The sequence below is a fragment of the Crocuta crocuta genome, unplaced genomic scaffold (genome assembly GCF_008692635.1).
Source record: "Crocuta crocuta isolate KB4526 unplaced genomic scaffold, BGI_CrCroc_1.0 scaffold93, whole genome shotgun sequence".
Lineage (NCBI taxonomy): Eukaryota > Metazoa > Chordata > Mammalia > Carnivora > Hyaenidae > Crocuta > Crocuta crocuta.
In genome coordinates, this window is record NW_027529641.1 from 6,086,045 (window position 1) to 6,104,817 (window position 18,773).

The following is an 18,773-nucleotide window of genomic DNA, read 5'->3' on the forward strand; positions in this document are numbered from 1 at the left end:
ACCCCGGGTCAGGACGCCAACTGGAGACTCACCATGTTCATGACTGTGAGGATGAACCTCTGGGCCGCCTCTGCCCCATGGTACCGCACCATGTCGGCATCGGCCACCACCAGGGTCTCCACTGTGTGCTCGTTGGTGAGCTGGATGGCGTTCCTCCGCTCCCGCCAGTCCTGGGATGGCCTGCCCTTCCTTGGCTTCTTCTTTTCTAGAAGACAACAGAGACATTCATGCAGTCATAGGCATTTTGATTTCCAAAGCCATATGGTAAGCTGGCCTTCTATTGAGCCTCCCACAGAGAATGGTCCATCTCCAGTGGCCAGGAGATGGATCTCCACCATCATGGGGTGGGGGACAGGGCCTGAGCTCACTTGCTACAGGTGGAACTGATGGGTAGAAGATGGCTCACACCTGTTGACATTACAGCCAAGGAAGCAAAAAGGACTGACTATCAAGGAAGAGAAAATCTGTCCCATCAGAGGAAGGTGGACAGAAGGACACAGATGGCGGAGGAAAAGGAAGCCTAGGCCCAGTGGGGAGAGATCAGAAAGCACCTCATGTTAATGGCACAGAAAGGGCTATACCCACTGCGGCCAGCTGGGACCCAGGGAGGTGGCATTCTGGCCACTGTTCTTGAGAGTCATGAGTAAGAAGCCATAAGCATTAGCAGTCACAAAGCATTGTTTCAAAGAAAAACAATATAATCCAAAAAAATATTTCACGACACACACACCCAGGCCAAGATGCAAGTGTGTCCTTTCCTCAACACAGGGAAAGGTTATCTGTAATCCTTTGTTGACTCTTGGATTTTTTTAGTTTATTTATTTTAAGAGAGAGAGAGAGAGGAAGGGAGGGAGGGAGGGGAAATGTGTGTGTGTGTGCGCGCACACGCTCACACGTGCACACGCACAGGAGAGGGCAGAGAGGGAGAGAATTCCCCAGCAGGCTCTGGGCTGTCTAATGCAGGGCTTGATCTCATGAACTGTGAAATCATGACCTGGGATGAAATCAAAAGTTGGACATTTCACTGACTGAGCCACCCAGGCGCCCCCTCTGCTGACTCTTTAGATAAACTGATTCCCTATAAGAGCTCACTTTGATAAGCAGGTGTTGTTAATTACAGCCCATATCAGAGTGTCTGGGCATTTCAGCTGCCATGTGAGGGCAACCTAGACTTTGTTGGTGAAAACCTCCTGACCAACACCAAAGCTTGATATCAATAGCACATATTTTCAGGATCCAAATGTAAACAGAAGGCAGTTCTTAAATTTGTTAGACATGGAAGTCAGTCTGCTACAATTTCCATGCAGCGAACCCAGCCCTGTATGCACAAAGTAGCTTCATAAAGTGACATGATCATTCTAGGGCTCAAAATGCACACTGTGAAACAGCCTGAGGTATGGGTCATAATGAACAAACAAGAACACTTTGTGTGATATAATAACAATTGTGAAAACTGAAAAGCAATCTAAATATCCAACCACAGAGAACATCAGCAATGGGAAAACAGTACGTAGCTGTGAAAGGTACATTTGTGAAGGTGATTTAGTGATGTAGAGAGAAGCAGAAATAGATCCCCATATACAGTCAAATCGCAGTTTTGCAAAGAGTCAGCACACAAGCATCTTCAGGTGAAGGAGGAGGAGGATATAACTTAAAAATAAATAAACAAACAGATGGACAATCAGATAACCAACCAACCCAGGTAGAAAATAACTAAAATGGGAATGACAGGGGATATGTGATCTTCATTTTTCTTTTTCATTTGTATTTTTCAAATGTATACAATAAACTAGAATTACTTTATTCATGTAAAATAACAATGTTGAGTTTGAGAAAAACAAGATGCCACTTGTAAACTCTCAACAACAATACAGAAGATAGGAGGGAGCAAAGTTCCTCATCTGATTAGCCACAGAAATGCAAGACAAAAAGCATGAATGTGTTGGCCCCGCAGGATGGTTCTCTCCTTCCCCAGAGCCAGGTGCACCTCCCATCGAGCCTTCTGGGCCTCAGCAGCGGAGTGAGGGAAGGGAGAGTCCCTTCTAAGACAACAGGCCAGATCTCACATGGCACTGCCTTGAATGGGGGCAGAATGAAAGAGGCCACTTGTTAAAAATCTCTATAAAACTTACGCGCACATTCACCAACCAGATCATCCCTGAACGCGAGGAAGGTGGACCACGGGTGATCTCCCAATTCTGGGCTCAGCGTGCTTGCTTGCTGGGTGCTCACTGCCCAGGTTGGGTAGATCTGTCCAACTTGGAAATTTACAACAATCCCCTTGCTCCCATTTCAACACAGCGGAAGTGATGGGCTACCAAGCCAGAGCTCTGTTGTAATGAGCACCTCCACGTGCTCCCAGGAGACCGGCCAGGAGCCATGCAGTGCTCCATCTCTTCTCAAGGTCATTACTGACAACTCCCCCCTTGGAGCCACCAACTCCCGTTCTCTCCTGTAGATGTCTCCTTAAGTGAGCTGCTCAGTACTTCTCTTTGCAAAGTGTCCTATATTTTCAGGTTCTTGCGTGGGAAGAGCTGTATTGTCAGCATGGCCCAGAGGACAATTAATAATCTCTCTGGGGCACCTGGGTGGCTCAGGAGGTTAAGCGTCCGACTTCGGCTCAGGTCATGATCTCACAGTTTGTGGGTTCGAGCCCCGCGTCAGGCTCTGTGCTGACAGCCAGCTCAGAGCCTGAAGCCTGTTTCAGATTCTGTGTCTCCCTCTCTCTCTGACCCTCCCCTGTTCACGCTCTCTCAGAAATAAATAAAACATTTAAAAAAATTGTTTAAGTAATAATCTCTTCTGGAAGATGGCAAGCCTGAACATGTAAGAACTGAGCACTCTCTTTTTTTTTAATGTATTTATTTATTTCTGAGAGAGAGAGACAGCGTGAGCAGGGAAAGGTCAGAGAGAGAGGGAGATACAGAATCTGAAGCAGGCTCCAGGCTTTGAGCTGTCAGCACAGAGCCTGATGCAGGGCTCAAACCCACGAACTGTGAGATCATGACCTGAGCCGAAGTCAGATGCTCAACCAACTGAGCCACCCAGGCGCCCCAAAGCACTCTCAAAGAAAAGCAGCCTATCACTCCCAAATCAGAGGGGAGGTTGCTCTCAGACATTCAACATAATCAAAATGCCACAGTGGGGCATCAGTCCTTCAAGCACAAAGTAGGACTCCCAAGCCCTGCCCCTCCCTTCCTGATAAGAGCTAATAAACAGGCTGTCACAAAGGGCGCAATGCTGGGGGTTGACACATGCCCAGAATACTAAGTAACAGGTAAAACACAATGGTCAGGTGCTCTGTGGTTTTAAAAGGGTTTTTACTATGAGTCTCATTGGTTCCATTCATTGCCTCCCACCCTCAACCCCTGGCATAACACTTGGTGTGAAATAAATATTCATTGAATGAATGCACACGTGAGTAAATGGATGAATGAGTAAGCGGAATCTGTTTCCCACATAACAAAGCTGAAGTCGAGCCCCAGGCAGTGGTGAATTCGGCCCTGGGACCCAAAGCTTCCCCCCTGGGCTCTGACTCTCCCCAGGTGCCCTGCCTGTGTGTGCCCACGTGCTCCTCACTGCCATCTGAACTTAAAACATAACAGTGGGAGGGTGGAAGAAAGCTCCGTGGGAAAGGATTCTGTGTTGCGCATGGTGAAATGGACTTTGCTGCTGCAGGACCTCACCCAGAAGACAGGGCACAGCGACTCTGAGCAGCTTTCAGTGATAGTGCTCCTTCTCCTTGGAGAAGTGCTCCTTGGAGCACTGCTCTCTAGCTTCTTCCAGGCCCTGCAACAGCTATAGCACAATTATCCCTCCCGGCTGCCTGCACTCCCCTCACCGAGTGTTGCTCATTGGGTCTGTCACGCCAGAACCACACCAGGCTGGCTGGGGACTCGGAGACACAACCCCAGTGCTCTGTCCTATCCCCGCATTCAAAGGAAGAGGCCTAAAGCCTTGATCCAAACCCCTGCAGCTTGATGGGTTGCAGGAATTGAGAATTTTTCAGATTTTGCAAGGCCATGCAGTGCGTGTGCCCCACACCGAATACTGCTTTCCCTGAGGTCTAGGGCCATGAGCAGTTATTGAAGGCAATACTACTTCTGCAGAGAAATGAAAAAAAGGGGGTCAAGAAAGATGTTCATGTCAGGGCAGGGCAGGCCTTCCACATAATGAGTGTCAAAAATCCTAGGGGGCACCTGAGTGGCTCAGTCGAGTAAGCGTCCGACTTTGGCTCAGGTCATGATCTCACAGTCTGTGAGTTTAAGCCCTGCATCAGGCTCTGTGCTGACAACTTGGAGCCTGGAGCCTGTTTCAGATTCTGTGTCTCCCTCTCTCTCTCTGCCCCTGCCCCTTTCATGCTCTCTGTCTCTCAAAAATGAATTAAAAAAATACATTTTAAAAAATCCTGGATTTTGGAGTTGCAGGTAAAAGACCAAGGATCTATAATCCCTCTCCATGCCCATGTCCTTCCTAGGGGGTAGTGGCAGAGAGGAGCAGGGAGATGGAGGGAAATTTGCTCCCTCCTTTCTCCTCCCTCTCATCAACCACTCTACCAGTAGCTCGGCGATGGTTATTCTTTCCCTACAGCAAGATCAGACATTTTTTACATTGAAAGCTACAAACTGCATACATATACCCTAACACACATACTTCATCAACACCAATATTCACAGATTATAAGTATCATGAAAAGGAAGAAGAATACCACCAATTTCAGAAAAACAAGGGTGCTGGATCCAGACCTCATGGGAGAGGTCAAAGTTCAAGCTGGGCAGGGGTGCAGCCATCTGGGGGGCCCTCTACGCTGGGCTCGGTAATCCACTGTCTCCAGCCACTGTGGGAACAAGGGAGGTGGCCCTCACCCCCCTGATGAGGACAGACCACAGCTTGTGGGGCCCCAGGTCCCCTCTGGCCGCTACAGACAACAGCGATCATTCTAAGTTCACTCCGTGGTCTTGTTTGCCAGCACGCTGCTGGAGTTGGTGTTGACTTGGTAGATTTTCAATCTCTGGCTTCATATAATTTTTCTTACATTTATTTTCCTTTTACCCCAATTATCTCTTAAAAAAGAAAATTCTACATATTTTTGGAAGATACTCCAAGTCTTTTTTATTTAAAAAAATCTTTTTAATATTTATTTTTGAGAGAGATAGAGCATGAGCAGGGGTGGGGCAGAGAGAGAGAAGATGACTCAGAATCTGAAGCAGGCTCCAGTCTGAGCTGTCAGCTCTGAGCCCCGATATAGGGCTTGAACGCACAAACCATGAGCAAAAGTCAAAGACGCTTAACTGAACGAGCCACCCAGGTGCCCCCTCCTCCACCGCAAGTGTTTTTTAGAACAAGAGGAGGAAGAGAAAAACACAAAGAAAAAACAAAGGGCATTCTATAAGTGGGACTTTCAGAATTTCACATTACTATTTATCTTAAGAATTTGGGGACTACTGAAAATGTTGAGCAAATACATAAACTGTCATTTCAGTTATGAGTTTTGCTCTTGGCAAACTAAAATAAAAAAATCTCAGTTGTAAATTATCAAGCTCTGTATGAAATAGATATTCCTTTAGTTTAAAAATAGAGTATTTAGGTATTTCCCAGGGAAGAACAACACACGGATCACAAAATATTCGGTGTGAGAGTTCAACCGCCAGAAGCCATCCCTGAATTGCTCTGTGATTCTACCAATGTCATTTCCAGGGAAGACCTCAGGTCACCTTTGTGACAAGGGAGAGCATAAAGCAGCCTATGCCAGCAGGAGAAGCAAGTTAGAGAGAAAACAGACATGGCAGAGGAAATAGGGGCAGCTGCCCAAGGCCACCAGGCCTTTCGAGACCAAGGGCACTTCAGGCCGAGAAGTCCAGCACTGGCGTCAGTGCTAGGAATTAATCCAACACGGTTCCAGAGTTACAAGGATTCAGACTTAACCTTGTCATTCAAGCCAGAAACAAACTTCCCACACGCAGCACTCGAGGTCCAGATACAAGAACGTCCGCACCTGGGCACACACGGGCACAGTGGACAGAGAAGATTCCAGAACCAGACATTCACCTAGCTGCCCTGACCATGGGTTTTCTCCAGCTCTCTTGAGGACAGGGCAAAGGCAACCCCATCAGAAGCCCTTGGTGCCTTTGTGATGTGTTGCAAAGTATTTACCTGTGGTCAGAGGAAGGCTACCCATCCCTCATTCTCACCTGGAGACACAGACCCAGTGATTTGCACCCAATCCCCTGAGACCTTTCCAAACCCTGAGGTGAGGAATCCCTTCCAATGCTGGCAGAAAGGTCCACATTTGCGGAACCAGGGCAGTGTAGACCCCAGTGCCCAGAAGGAGCACAGAGGACAGGGAGATCTGTGCCCTGAGGGCCACAGAGTTGATGACAAGAATGCAAAACAGGACCGTTGTCCGGACAGACCAGAGGGCGTGCTTAGCTCAACCAGGAGCCAGGGGCTGGGATGCTGAGTAAGTTGCAGACTCTTTCCAAGCCTGACGTGACTGTCTTTTTCAAATCAGAATAATCACAACCCCCACCCATGCGTGCAGTGATTAAGTGAAATGTGTACTGAACACTTACTACATTCCCAGGAATGTTACGATTCCTCAATAAACGGCACCTTCATTATGACGAGGACCATGTTGACTGACGGTGGTAGTGGGCAGTCGCCTAGTGGTTAAAGATGTGGTTTTAAAGACAAAACACCAAGATTCAAATCCTGGCTCCCTAACTGTTTTGTCTGACATGGGATAAATCTCTTACCCTCTTTAAGGCTCCACTGACTCATCAATGAAGCAGGGAGAATCACAGCTCCTTCCCCAAGGGGCTGCTGTAGGGCTCAAAGAAGATCCTGGATGGAAGCCCTTAGCAGAGCGCCTGGCTCATAGTAAGTGCTCAATAAAGCTTAGCTTGACTGCTGTTGTTCGAGAAGACAGAACAGGAGAGGGGCCTGCAGAGGCTGCGGTGAGAGTATCCCCGTTGGTTTTGTGACCCAGGCAGATCACTTAAGTCTTCCTCTCAGTGCTGGTGAGGAGGAAACGAGGGAACCACAGGAAGTTCAGAAGAGGGAGCACACAGTCCATGTTGCAGTTAGGAGGAAGAGGGTGCAGGCCCAGGCTCACCATCTCAGGAACACAGCTGCCCACAGAGAAACCTTCTGAGACAGTAAGAGTCCCCCCAACCCATAGTGTGGACCCAGAGGATTTTGATTTTTAAGATAAGACTCTCCCAGGGAATCACTTTGGTTGGACCTTCTTGGTTGTACACCTGGTTCCCATGGAAACAAACAACCCTGGGCTATCCGTGGACACCCTCTGGAGAATCGCTTCTAGAGAGCCACTTCTCCATTTGAAGGCTTTCTGGATGTAATGCACCAGCCGTGTGTGGGCACTGGGGATGGACAAGGTCACAGCTGCCATGCCAGCACATAAGGAACACAGTCTCTGTGTTGGGTCTCTGTGTGCTCCCCTGGTCTGCAGCTAAGGTCCCCACCACAGCCTCCAGAAACTAGGCTATCACTCCCTGTGAGGAACTGATGTGTGTGGGATGGTGCGTCCACTGCAAGGGGCAGCTGGGGTCTTCTGGCGGAGCCTCCACCCAATGAGGTGACATCCTCTATGAAGCGGGACAGTGACAAGTCTGGATATCCCAGCTCGGTGCAAAACGCACCCCTTGCACAATTCTTTGAGGGCTGATAGGTGAGTTTCCTCACACTGAGAAGAATGAAAAACAGGCCAAAGGTGGAATTGATAAAAACGGTCATTCCCTCAACTTCCACTGAAATAAGATCCAGCACCATGGGGCGTCTGGGTGGCTCAGTTGGTTGAGCCTCTGACTTCAGCTCAGGTCATGATTTCACAGTTTGTGAATTCAAGCCCCACGTCAGGCTCTGTGATGACAGCCTAGAGCCTGCTTCGAATTCTGTGTCTCCTTCTCTCTCTGCCCCTCCTCTCTCTGTCTCTCTTTCTCTCTCTCAAAAATAAACATTAAAAAAATAATAAGATCCAGCTGATGCAACACCCCGTAGGGGACATGAAGAAAGAGAGCAAGAGAGACTCTACACACCGTCATGATTTACCTCTGAGCATAAGAGATTTAAGGTGACTTACCCCCAAAATAGATGGAAATTAAATTAGAGACATTAATAACCAAAGAAAATACAAATATGCTAATAGAGAAGGTCACCATGGCAGCTCTGGTGATAAAAACCACGATGGAGGAGATGGGGGTGGAGGGGCCTGGGTGGCTCGGTCAGTTGAGTGTCCAACTCTTGGTTTTGGCTCAGGTTACAATCTCACAGTTTGTGAGTTCGAGCCCCGCATCAGGCTCTGTACTGATAACACAGAGTCTGCTTGGGATCTTCTCTCTCCTTCTCTCTCTGCCTCTCCTGCAAACTTGCTTTAAACTTATATAAAATTTTTTAAAAAGTCACCATGGGTTGTTAGCCCAAGGCACACAGAGCAGGGCACTGTGCTGGTTTCCTCTCCCCACAGCCGAGTCACAGACGAGCAAGACGAGGCATGAAGACATTTGTTAAATATCCACCTTTGGCCTCGAACCCACTTTACAGGGATTCCAGGGCCAATGGTCCAGCCTGTCATTCTACCTCAGGATTTCATTCTGAGTTTCCCGAATTGAGGGAAAACTTTTTTTTAAGGTAAACATGCTTGCTTGTGAGGTTTCTCACTCTCCTCTGACAGCTGGAAAAATACCATTCCTCAGAGAATGGTATTGACCTAACACCAACCTCTAAGATAAAGATAAAGATACCAATAAGACTTCACATGGGGCCTTCTTGGTGATGTACAAGGCAGTGTTTTCTTCCTTTTACTTTTTTTTTTTTTTTTTAACATTTATTCAACTTTGAGAGACAGAGCACAAGGAGGGGAGGGGCAGAGAGAGAGGGAGACAGAATCTGAAGCAGGCTCCAGGCTCTGAGCTGTCAGCACAGAGCCCATGACCTGAGTCAAAGTCAGATGCTTAAGCGACCGAGCCACTCAGACGCCCCACAAGGTGGTGTTTTCAACAATGTTTTATGGCATTGATGTGATCATGAATTCTGTTCACTTCTACCAGCTAGGAACCATCTGTAACACCGAAGAGCCTAAAATTAAACACGCATCAAAAACAATTCCAGAAAAGTCCCACCTGGTGTCCCAAGTCAGCAGCCTTGGATGGTCTTTCCATCCATGGAGGGCCGGGCAGCCAGCATAACATGGAGAGGGAAAGAGTGGGACAGAACCAGAAGAGGAAGATGGCAGATGGCCTGGGTTAGAAAGGACGCGTGAGGTCACAGGTGGTGACAGCAGCTTCTGGAACAAGAGGGGTGCTGTTTGGCAGGTTGGACCTACTCATTGGCCTGATGGCACAAGTCCCAAGAGAGGTTTCCCTAGCAACTCATCCAAGGCATCAAGGCTGTGTGGCTCCCCTGGCGTAGGCTGGCGGGGCTACCACGCAGGACGTGTGAATGGGTCTTTTGCTATTTATTTTTTATTTTCTGGAACTGCCACATCAAAAGCTAATCCAAATCTAGAGAACACACCTAACTATGGGCATAGCAGAACCTCTCAGACCAGATCAAGCAAGAGAGTAGGGCTCTGGGGTCCCAGAAAGTGCCTGAGAGCACCCCACCCCATGTGGCCCGTTGCTGGTGGGAGAAACGGTCAGCCAACCTCAAGCATCAACATTTGCCTGCTGGACTGTGAGTTCGTGGACCCAAACATCACCCTCTGGACCCGCCACAGTGCCTACCTGGCACTCTCTGGTGCACAGTAGGGATTACAGAATTAGACTTAGTTGAATGAATTTTGTTAAACTCTTTGCACTTCCTAATTAATATCAAGATTAATTTTCAGGAAATTTAACATAAATGTTCCAGAATTACATTCTCAAGAGGTGCTTCCTCCATCTAAGGAGGTGACAAAGCTGGTCCTGAGAGGCCCACAGCTCTGACATCTGACAGAGCTGGTGAGAATCTGCCCATGGACTTGCAGGATTACTGTGGGCAAGTTACCTCATCGATAAACCAAGGTGATAGTTACTCCTCTCTCTTAGGGTGCATGCGAGTAATAACTAAGAGATGTGTGTTCAGCCTCCTACATGGAATCAGATACAGACTATCACATCCAAGTCATGCCACTAGTCTGATTTCTATCCTTAGCATTACATTACTATTATTGCGGTAGTTAACTGCACATTAGGGCCTAAATACTAAATGTTTAAGCTTTACCTGATCCTGGAAACAAACAGGGAACTTGGATGTTTATATGTGCTCTGTGGGGTCTAGCTGCCCATATTCTCCATCTATCAACACCTCTAGTCTAGACACTCATCAGTCAGCTTGTTGCCTTTGATATTTCTTCCTGAGCACAGGGGGGCATGAACAAATTTCTTCAAGGCCATCCACAACCATGCAACAATAAACTAAAATAATAGGGAAACGACAGCTTCCAGAAGAGTGAGGGAGTGGCCTGTAATGCCTGCTCAACATCCCAACGTAACCTTCCAACATTCCAGAGGGGGGAATATTTTAATCATCCCAAACGTGATAGAACATAAACCATGACTGTACGTGAAGTTGTCTACTTAAACCATGAAACATTCATAACGTTTCACATTGGATAGAAGAATGAAAACCAAATGCTTTTCATTAGGGCTTGGAAATCAGTGTGAGTCCGTCTCCTTTTGGGGGGAGATGCCCAGTGCTGCTATAAGCGGGTTTTCTGCACACAGACCCTCACCAATGCACGAACCCTTTGGCCGGGCACCAATGCCACCACTGCTACAGCATGAAAAACAGTAGGATGTGTCATTTCAACTGTATGTCCAATAGCCCCACTTTCCAAAACTATGCAACCATGAGATGTAATGAAAACATAGTTTCAAACAGGGAAGCAAAACATAAGGGACTTGTAAATACAGAGAAGAAGCTGAGGGTTGATTTGGGGGGAGGGAGGAGCCAGGGGAGAAGGGAAGATAGGTGACGGGCATTGAGTCTGGCACTTGTTCGGATTAGCACTGGGTATTGCATATAAGTAATGAACCACGGGAATCTACCCCAAAACCAAGAGCACATTGTATACACTGTATGTTAGCTAACCTGACAATAAATTATATTTAAAAAAAAAAAGAAAAGAAAAGAAAGAAAACACTCCCAGGCTGGGAATTGAGAACTCTAGATATTCACCTGGGCCTGACCTTGATGCCCTCAAAGGTACCACTTAGCAGAAAGGTCTCTGTTTCCCATGCATGGGTAATTGCCTTTTGTCTCTCAGCTCCCCTTCTGCACTGTGGTCTGGGGCTAAAACCCTGAAAACTACATTTCCCAGACTCCTTTGCCAGTTGGCATTCGGTCCCGCTCACCAACAGGTGGCACTAGAGGGAGACTAGAGGGGGATCAGATGGGGAGAAGGGGTTCTTTGTGTTTTCAGCTCAGGGTGACACTGTTCCAACCATACTATTGGACAATACAGGTCCAGCCTCCAGCTCCTGGGACATTCCCAGCCCAGCTCCCCTCCCCCCTCAGAGGCACATCTATAGTGACACCAGCTTGGCTATATACCCCTTGGTGGTCTGATGCCCCCTCAGACCCTCACCCAAGCCTTTTGGTCCCAGAAAAGCAATTCTTCCTTTTCTTACACCAGCCCTCGGGCAACAGCTATTTCCCAGGTTACCCCAGCTCCCCTTTCTGCTCATTCCAACTTGGACACTACTATAACCAATTCCATGTGAAATCCCTCTAGTTAGCAACACCTAGCATTGTCTCCATTTTCTTGACATGGACACATGCCACGGATCTCTCAACCTGTCACTGTCACATCCAAGCACCTGGGGACAGTGCCGCACAGACTCAGAGTCAACGTGAGGAAAGCACTGGAGGAGGAAACATGGACAAGCAGCGAGCCAGCAGTGGGTTTTCAGGCGTAGCTTCAGAAGTCTGCACACGCAGACTCGCACACACTGTGCTTTGCAATAAAATCATCAAGTTCCCATCACTTTTCTTCAACCGAAGCAAAGCGTCTGTTTCTAGAAAAGCCATCTCTTCCAACTGGAAATGATGGTTCCACGTGTGCAGAAAAGCCCCCAGCCAGGTGAACTTTTCCGCAGCTGCAGAAATCCAACATCCTTGAAAAATAATGGCCTTCTCTCTCTTGCTCTCTTTTTTTCGAATAGGAAAAAAATAACTTTTGCTCTCCAAGTATGAATTCTTTAAATAACTTCCCCCAAGGCCAAGTCATTTTCATAAAAGGCTTTTTTTTTTCACGTAAATTCCTTACAAAGAAAGGTGGAAAATAAGAGTTGTGTTTTTTTGGTTTTGAGTTTGTGTGTGTGAGTGTGTATGTGTGTGTGGCTAAGATCCCACATGAAGAACTGATCCATCTTGGAATCCAAAATCAGTCCTACACTAGGCACGAGGTCTGATCCACACTTCTCTGCCCTGTGATACAACAGGGCCAAGGGCAGGAAATGTGCGTTGACCCCCACGCTAGACCTTTGACCCATAGTCAGAGTCCTGTAGGTACCGAGTAGCCAAACACCACTGGCTACAGGTGAGGTTGAAAGGTAGTAAGCCAAAAAATGCCGACTGGGGATCTACTGTGTGCTAGGCATTGCCACCACATAGGTGACCATGCAGAAGGAACAGATGTTAACCAAATGCACAAATGTATGAAAATTTATAAAAGTAACACATGCTTGCAAGAAAGAATAGAGAGCGCCACGAGAGAATATAAAGGAGGGTGTTCCAATTTAGCCTCCGTTCTATGGGGAAGTGCCACATGGGCCAAGATCAGAAGGGCAAGAGTTAACGTGGGAGTGGAGAGAGAGAAGTTGGGAGCAGTCTTGGCTGTGGGAACAGCATGTGCATTTCCCTGAGATGGCAAAAACTTGCACGTCCAATGGGAAACCCAGGCCCATAGAGGGCTGCCATCTTCACTCAATTTCTACCAGTCTTTCCTTCTCATCATGTTCACAAACGGGAGTCCATAGACTCCCAACCAGAAAGAATAAGGCTTCTAATATGCCCACCTTACACCAACTGAGAAAAGACGACCTCCTATTCAACAGGCATTAGCCAAGCCCCAGATCTATAACTGCCCCTGAGCTGGGTGCCCCCTTTGAGGAAGAGAGAAAAGCATGTAAAACTTAACAGTTCTATAAATACCCCAAGAATGAAAGAACCATAAAGGAAACAGCACAGAACTCATAGGGAAAGTTAGCTCTGGACTGGAAGATGGGGAGGAAAAGTATATTTGTTGTATCAGGAAAGGACAGAGTTGTACCATCATGAGAAAACCAACAGGGAAGATGGAAAATGCATCTAGGAAGAGATGCCGGGTCTGTGCAAATAAGAATGTTTTAAGGGCGCCTGGGTGGCTTAGTCGGTTGAGTGTCTGACTTCAAATCAGGTCGTGATCTCACGGTTTGTGAGCTGGAGCCCCACATGGGCTCACTGGTGTCAGCCTGCTTCGGATCCTCTGTCCCCCTCTCTCTGCCCCTCCCCCTCTCAAATATAAATAAAACATTTTAAAAATATATTTTAAAAGAATGCTTTAGACTGACTGACATAGGGTACCCTGAGGGAAAGGCAGAATGCTGCCGTTTCTCATTCATTTCAAGTTCATCTGAAACCTTGTCTCAATCTTAATTAAATATTAGATGTACTTGTAAAAGCCACTGTATTAGTCTGCTAGGGTTGTCATGACAGAGTGCCACAGACTTGGGTGGCTCAAACAACAGACATATGTCTTCACAATTCTGGAGGCTGGGGGTCTAAGACAGAGGTGTCGACACGGTGGGTTTCTCTTGACACTTCCCTCCTTGGCTTGTTTCATGGGTATTCCCCTGTACACATCTATGGCCAATGTCCTCATTTTTGTTTCTTAATTTTTTTAAATGTTTATTCATTTTTTGAGAGAGAGAGAGAGAGAGAGAGAGCATAGGAGGAGGAGCAGAGAGAGGGAGACAAAGAATCTGAAGCAAGCTCCAGGCTCTGGGCTGTCAGCACAAAGCCCAACATGGGGCTCGAACCCACGAACCATGAGATCATAATCTGAGCCAAAGTCGGATGCTTAACCGACTGAGCCACCCAAGTGCCCCAAATGTCCTCTTGTTATAAGGACACCAATCATACTGGATTAGAACCCAGACTAATGACCTCATTCTAACTCAATCACTTCTTTAAAGACCCTCCTTCCAAACACAGTCATGGTCTGAGGTGCTGGAGATGAGGACTTCATCATATGCATGGCAGGGAGAGAATTCAGCCTATAACAGATATGCATCATCTTTCTTGCCTTAAGAAGTGCTGACTGGGCAGGTCACCTTTGCAGGAATTGGTACGTGTGTAACCATATGGTCAGGACTGTGTGGCAATTCTTAGAAAGGACAATCCTTGCAGGGGTCCAAGGAGATTCATTTGGCAAATCTGAAACAATTGCAAGTCCTCAGAATGACCATGTGCTTTAAGTCTTGCTGAAAATGTATACCCAAGCCTACTGGCATTTGACAGTTTTATCTTCTAAAGTGATGGAAGAGGGGGAAAATAAAGAAGAAGAAGAAGAACATTCCCCAAATGCACAGCTTGGGGGAAGAAATTAATGAACATGCTCATGTTTCAGCCAGAGCAAGACGGGGCAAACAAAAGCCTGAAAAGAAATCCGCTTGTCTTCCGCACCTGGACTCCCCCGTCGGAATCCTGGGTATTGTTCCTTTTGACAGATGGCCTTTCATCTTTGACAAGGAAATACAAGAAACTTTAGATCACTCAGAAATTCCTCCACCTCTGCAAGAAGGGCAGGCCATCCTACGGATTAGGAACTCAAACGTAAAACTAAAATACAGCGAAAGGCTCTGTCTTTCTACCCCTCCCTCTAACACCCCAATAGCACTCAGCACACCCTAGCATGATCGGTAGGACATCTCCCCCAAGCTTCGGGGCTGTGAGGGTGGAGACTGCCCTTTTAATTTCTGGATCTCCATCCTGAGGAGGGCACCTGATACACCATCAGGCTTCAGTCGCTGTTCTGGAACGTATACATGAATGAGAGAATGAAGTGAATGAATGATGAACGAAGGATTAAACGGTCCTTTCGCCCTCTTTTTAGAGCCTTAGAAGAAATAAACAATCTCCCTGGCCTTTGTAGAGCTCTTGGGTGTCAGGGGTTTTTCTAAATGTATTAAATTCCCACATACTTCCAGAGCAGTCTACAGTGAGGCATCATTTCACTCCTTGAAAGGCCTCTTGGATTTCACAGAAGCTCCAGATGTCCCCTAAAACACGGAAAAGGGGATCAAAATACCCGACATACAGGTGAGAAAACAAGCTCAAGTGCTCCTCTTCTGGCCCAGAACCAGTCACCAGACTGTGCTTCTTTTCCAAGTAAAGAGCCTCCTTTCCAAATGCCCAGGCGCTCCAGGGCAAACCCAAATATGGTCGCGGTTCTCCTGGCACCAGGGGGTCTCTTACTAATGGGGCTCCTACTGACACCCCTCCACTGCCCCTACCACGTCGCCAAGAGGTGACTTGTTCTCTTATGGCCAGGCCAGCCATTTCTTGGGTGTCCACATGCAAAGTGGCCTTGGGCTCCACCAGGGTGAGCAAACCAGGGAAGCCATGGAGGGGATGGGAATCTCTGTTAGGCCAACTCACAAATTCACTAGAACAGCCTCCTTCTGCTGTCCTGTGGCTTCCTCTAAAATCCAAGGAGGTCCCCACATTATCACACTGGCCTTTGTGAATTCAAGCACTCATCTCTTTCCCACATCCTGGCCTCTGAACAGGTTATAACTCTGGCTAACCAACAGTCACATCACTAACTGGTACTTAGAACTCAAATGCTGCTTCCTCTAAGAGGTTTTCCTTGGAGTCCTTCACCTAAGTCACTATAGCACACTTTCCTTTTTCCTGGGACCATTTACCTAAGCTGGTAATAATTTAAGTGTTCTATGTATAGTATTAGTGTCTTCCCCTGGACCAGAAGCTCAATGAGAACAGGACCTAGGTCAGCTTATTCATTACGGCTACCTAGTGCTTGGCACGTAGTAGCTATTCAACAAATAGCTTTAAAATAAGCAAATGAAAGAATTTTACACATGTGTACCACTATAGTGAATATATTCTCAATTTTATCACCTTTTAATTATATTCAAAACCTAAATCTTTACCCATGCTTTTGAAGTAATTTCTTGGATATCACTTCTGAGTCTTTGTCATTGAATAGAGGATTTTAATGCCTTTATATTTATTATAAAAATTAAGAGTGTTTTATTTAGTTCCTTTTCTCTCAGTGTTTTCCAAAGTGAACTGTATTTCATTAAGTTTATCATCTCTAGTACCGAGGAGGCAATTCTATTAATAAGTTATCTTTTATAATCTTGAGAAACATTCTTTATATAGCTTTCTGATTATCGATGTCAACATAGAATTTTAGCTTTCCCTTTTGTACAAAAAAGAATTTAGCTTCTTTTTTTTCTCCCATATTCCTTCTACTTCTCAGATTTATAAATACTTCTTAAACTTGAGGTACAAACTATTATGAAAGTATTGTACTTTATATTTTATAGCTTCTCTTAATATATCTCTTTATATCTCTCTTCATAACAGCTTTGTTGAGACATAATCCACATACCATAAAATTCACCCATTTTCAGTATACAATTCAATGTTTTTTTAGTATATTCAGAGTTATATGATCATCACCACAATAATAGAACATTTTCATCACCCAAAATGAAACTGCATATTCTTTAGCACTCTCTCCCCATTTCTGTCTTCCCTAACTGCAGCCCTAAGAAACCACTCATCTATTTTCTGTCCTAGATTTATCTATTCTAAACATGCCATATTGACAGAATCATATGATATGTGGTCCTTTGTCTGGTTTCTTTCACTTACAGTAAGGTTTTCAAGGCTCATCCATATTGTAGCATGTATGGGTACTTCAGTCCTTTCTATTGCCAAATAAGATTCCATTGTACGAATGGACCACATTTTATTCATGCACTCATTTGTTGATAGATATTTGAATTGTTTCCACTTTTTGGCTATTGTGAATAAGACTGCTATGAACATTCATGCACAAGTTTTTATGTGGACAAATGTTTTCATTTCCTTCAGGTCTATACCTAGAAGTGGAATTGCTGGACCACATGGTAACTGTATGCTTAACCTTCTGAGGAACTGCCAGGCTGTTTTCTAAAGTGGCTACACCATTTTACATCCCCAGCAGTAGTGTATGAAGGTTCTAATTTCTCTATATTCCCACCAACACTTACTATTAGCCATCTTTTTAATTATAGTTATCCACATGAGCATGAAATGGTATCTCACTGTGGTTTTAATTTGCATTTCCCTGATGTCCAATGATGCTGGACATCTCTTCATATTCTTATTGAACATCTGTATAGCTTCATTGGAAAAGTGTATATTCCAGTCCTTTGCCCATTTTTAAATTCAGTTTTCTTTTTTCATAATTGAGCTACAGAATATATTCCAAATACAAGTCCCTTATCAGATCTATGAATTGGAGAAATAATCTTCTATCATGTGAGTTGTCTTTGCACTTTCTTGATGATGTCCTTAGAAGCACAAAAATTTTTAATTGTGAAGAAGTCCAACTTATCCATATTCTCTTTGGTTACTTGTGGGGTTTTTTGGCGGCATGTCTCAGAAATCATTGCCTGATCCAAGCTCACAAAATTTTATACCTATATTTTATTCTAAGACCTCTCACATTTAGGTCTTTGATCGTCCCTTGATTCTTAAATTATTGCATTTCATGTGCAACTATATTTGCATCAGCTAATTAGGTTTAACTCTATGTTTAGTGAGTTTCAATCATTAACATCAACTCTTTATATCATGACTTCCTGGTTTCCAGTCTCTTAATTTTGCTTCAGCTCAGAATTACCTGCAATTACATCTCAAGGAAACTCTTCCTAGGAGAAGGACGTGTGGGGTATAGAGTTTCAAAACTCTTACCCTCAGTGGCCCTCACATTTGATCAACAACTTGGCTGAGTGGCACAACCATCTCTCAGACCAGCACTGCCATCTTGGCTCCAGTGTCTTTTGGGATTTAGTATCTCAGACAACTCTGAGGCCTGACAGATTTTCATCTCTTTTGAGTCACCCACGTTGTCTGCTTGAGGATAGAATAACTTTTATTGTGACTCTTGTAATTCACAAATTTTGCCAGGAGAAATAACTGTGGGTCTATGTATATTAATTTTGACCAGAACACAGAAAGTCTTTTATCCTATAAGCTAAGTTGTTGTCGTTGTATTTTTTTTTAACATTCCAGAAAATCTTCATTCATTACAAATCTTTGTTCAGTGCTCCCAATCTAACCTGGGGGAAAGAAGATTCCTTCTCCAGATATACTTAAATTGGGTTTCCATTTTCTACAATGCATTTCTTTTCTCTACAATACATTTTTTTCCTCACTGCTTTCTTTACTTTGTGTCCCAGGGAAGCATCTCACATTTATTCTCTGCATCACTATTTCAAATGGATAATGCCATTCCTGCCCTGTACTGCCTCCTTCTTGGGGTTTTAATTTTGCTATAGCAAACGTTAGCTTTATAAGCTTTTATTACCTCACCAATCCTCTTTTATTTTAAGGCTATTTGCTTTTACATCTCATTCTGTAGTCCTTAGGACATTTTCTTCTTAATAGTGCTATCTTTTTGCTTCCCATTTGGGATACTGGTTTTCTAAGATTTATTTTGGTCCCTGAAATAAATCCTTTCTGCAGAGTAAGTTCTGCCAAGCTGTGGTAGG

The 18,773-nt window shown here is 45.3% G+C and overlaps 1 protein-coding gene across 1 annotated transcript in view; it reads right to left on the reverse strand.

The window, feature by feature from the left end:
• ADAMTS17 (ADAM metallopeptidase with thrombospondin type 1 motif 17) overlaps nucleotides 1-18,773 on the reverse strand; it is a 335,153-nt gene that overhangs the window by 273,059 nt on the left and 43,321 nt on the right. Inside the window, exon 3 of the mRNA XM_077762416.1 lies at nucleotides 33-205. Coding sequence (XP_077618542.1) covers nucleotides 33-205 — 173 coding nt within the window. The remainder of the gene's footprint in view (nucleotides 1-32; nucleotides 206-18,773) is intronic.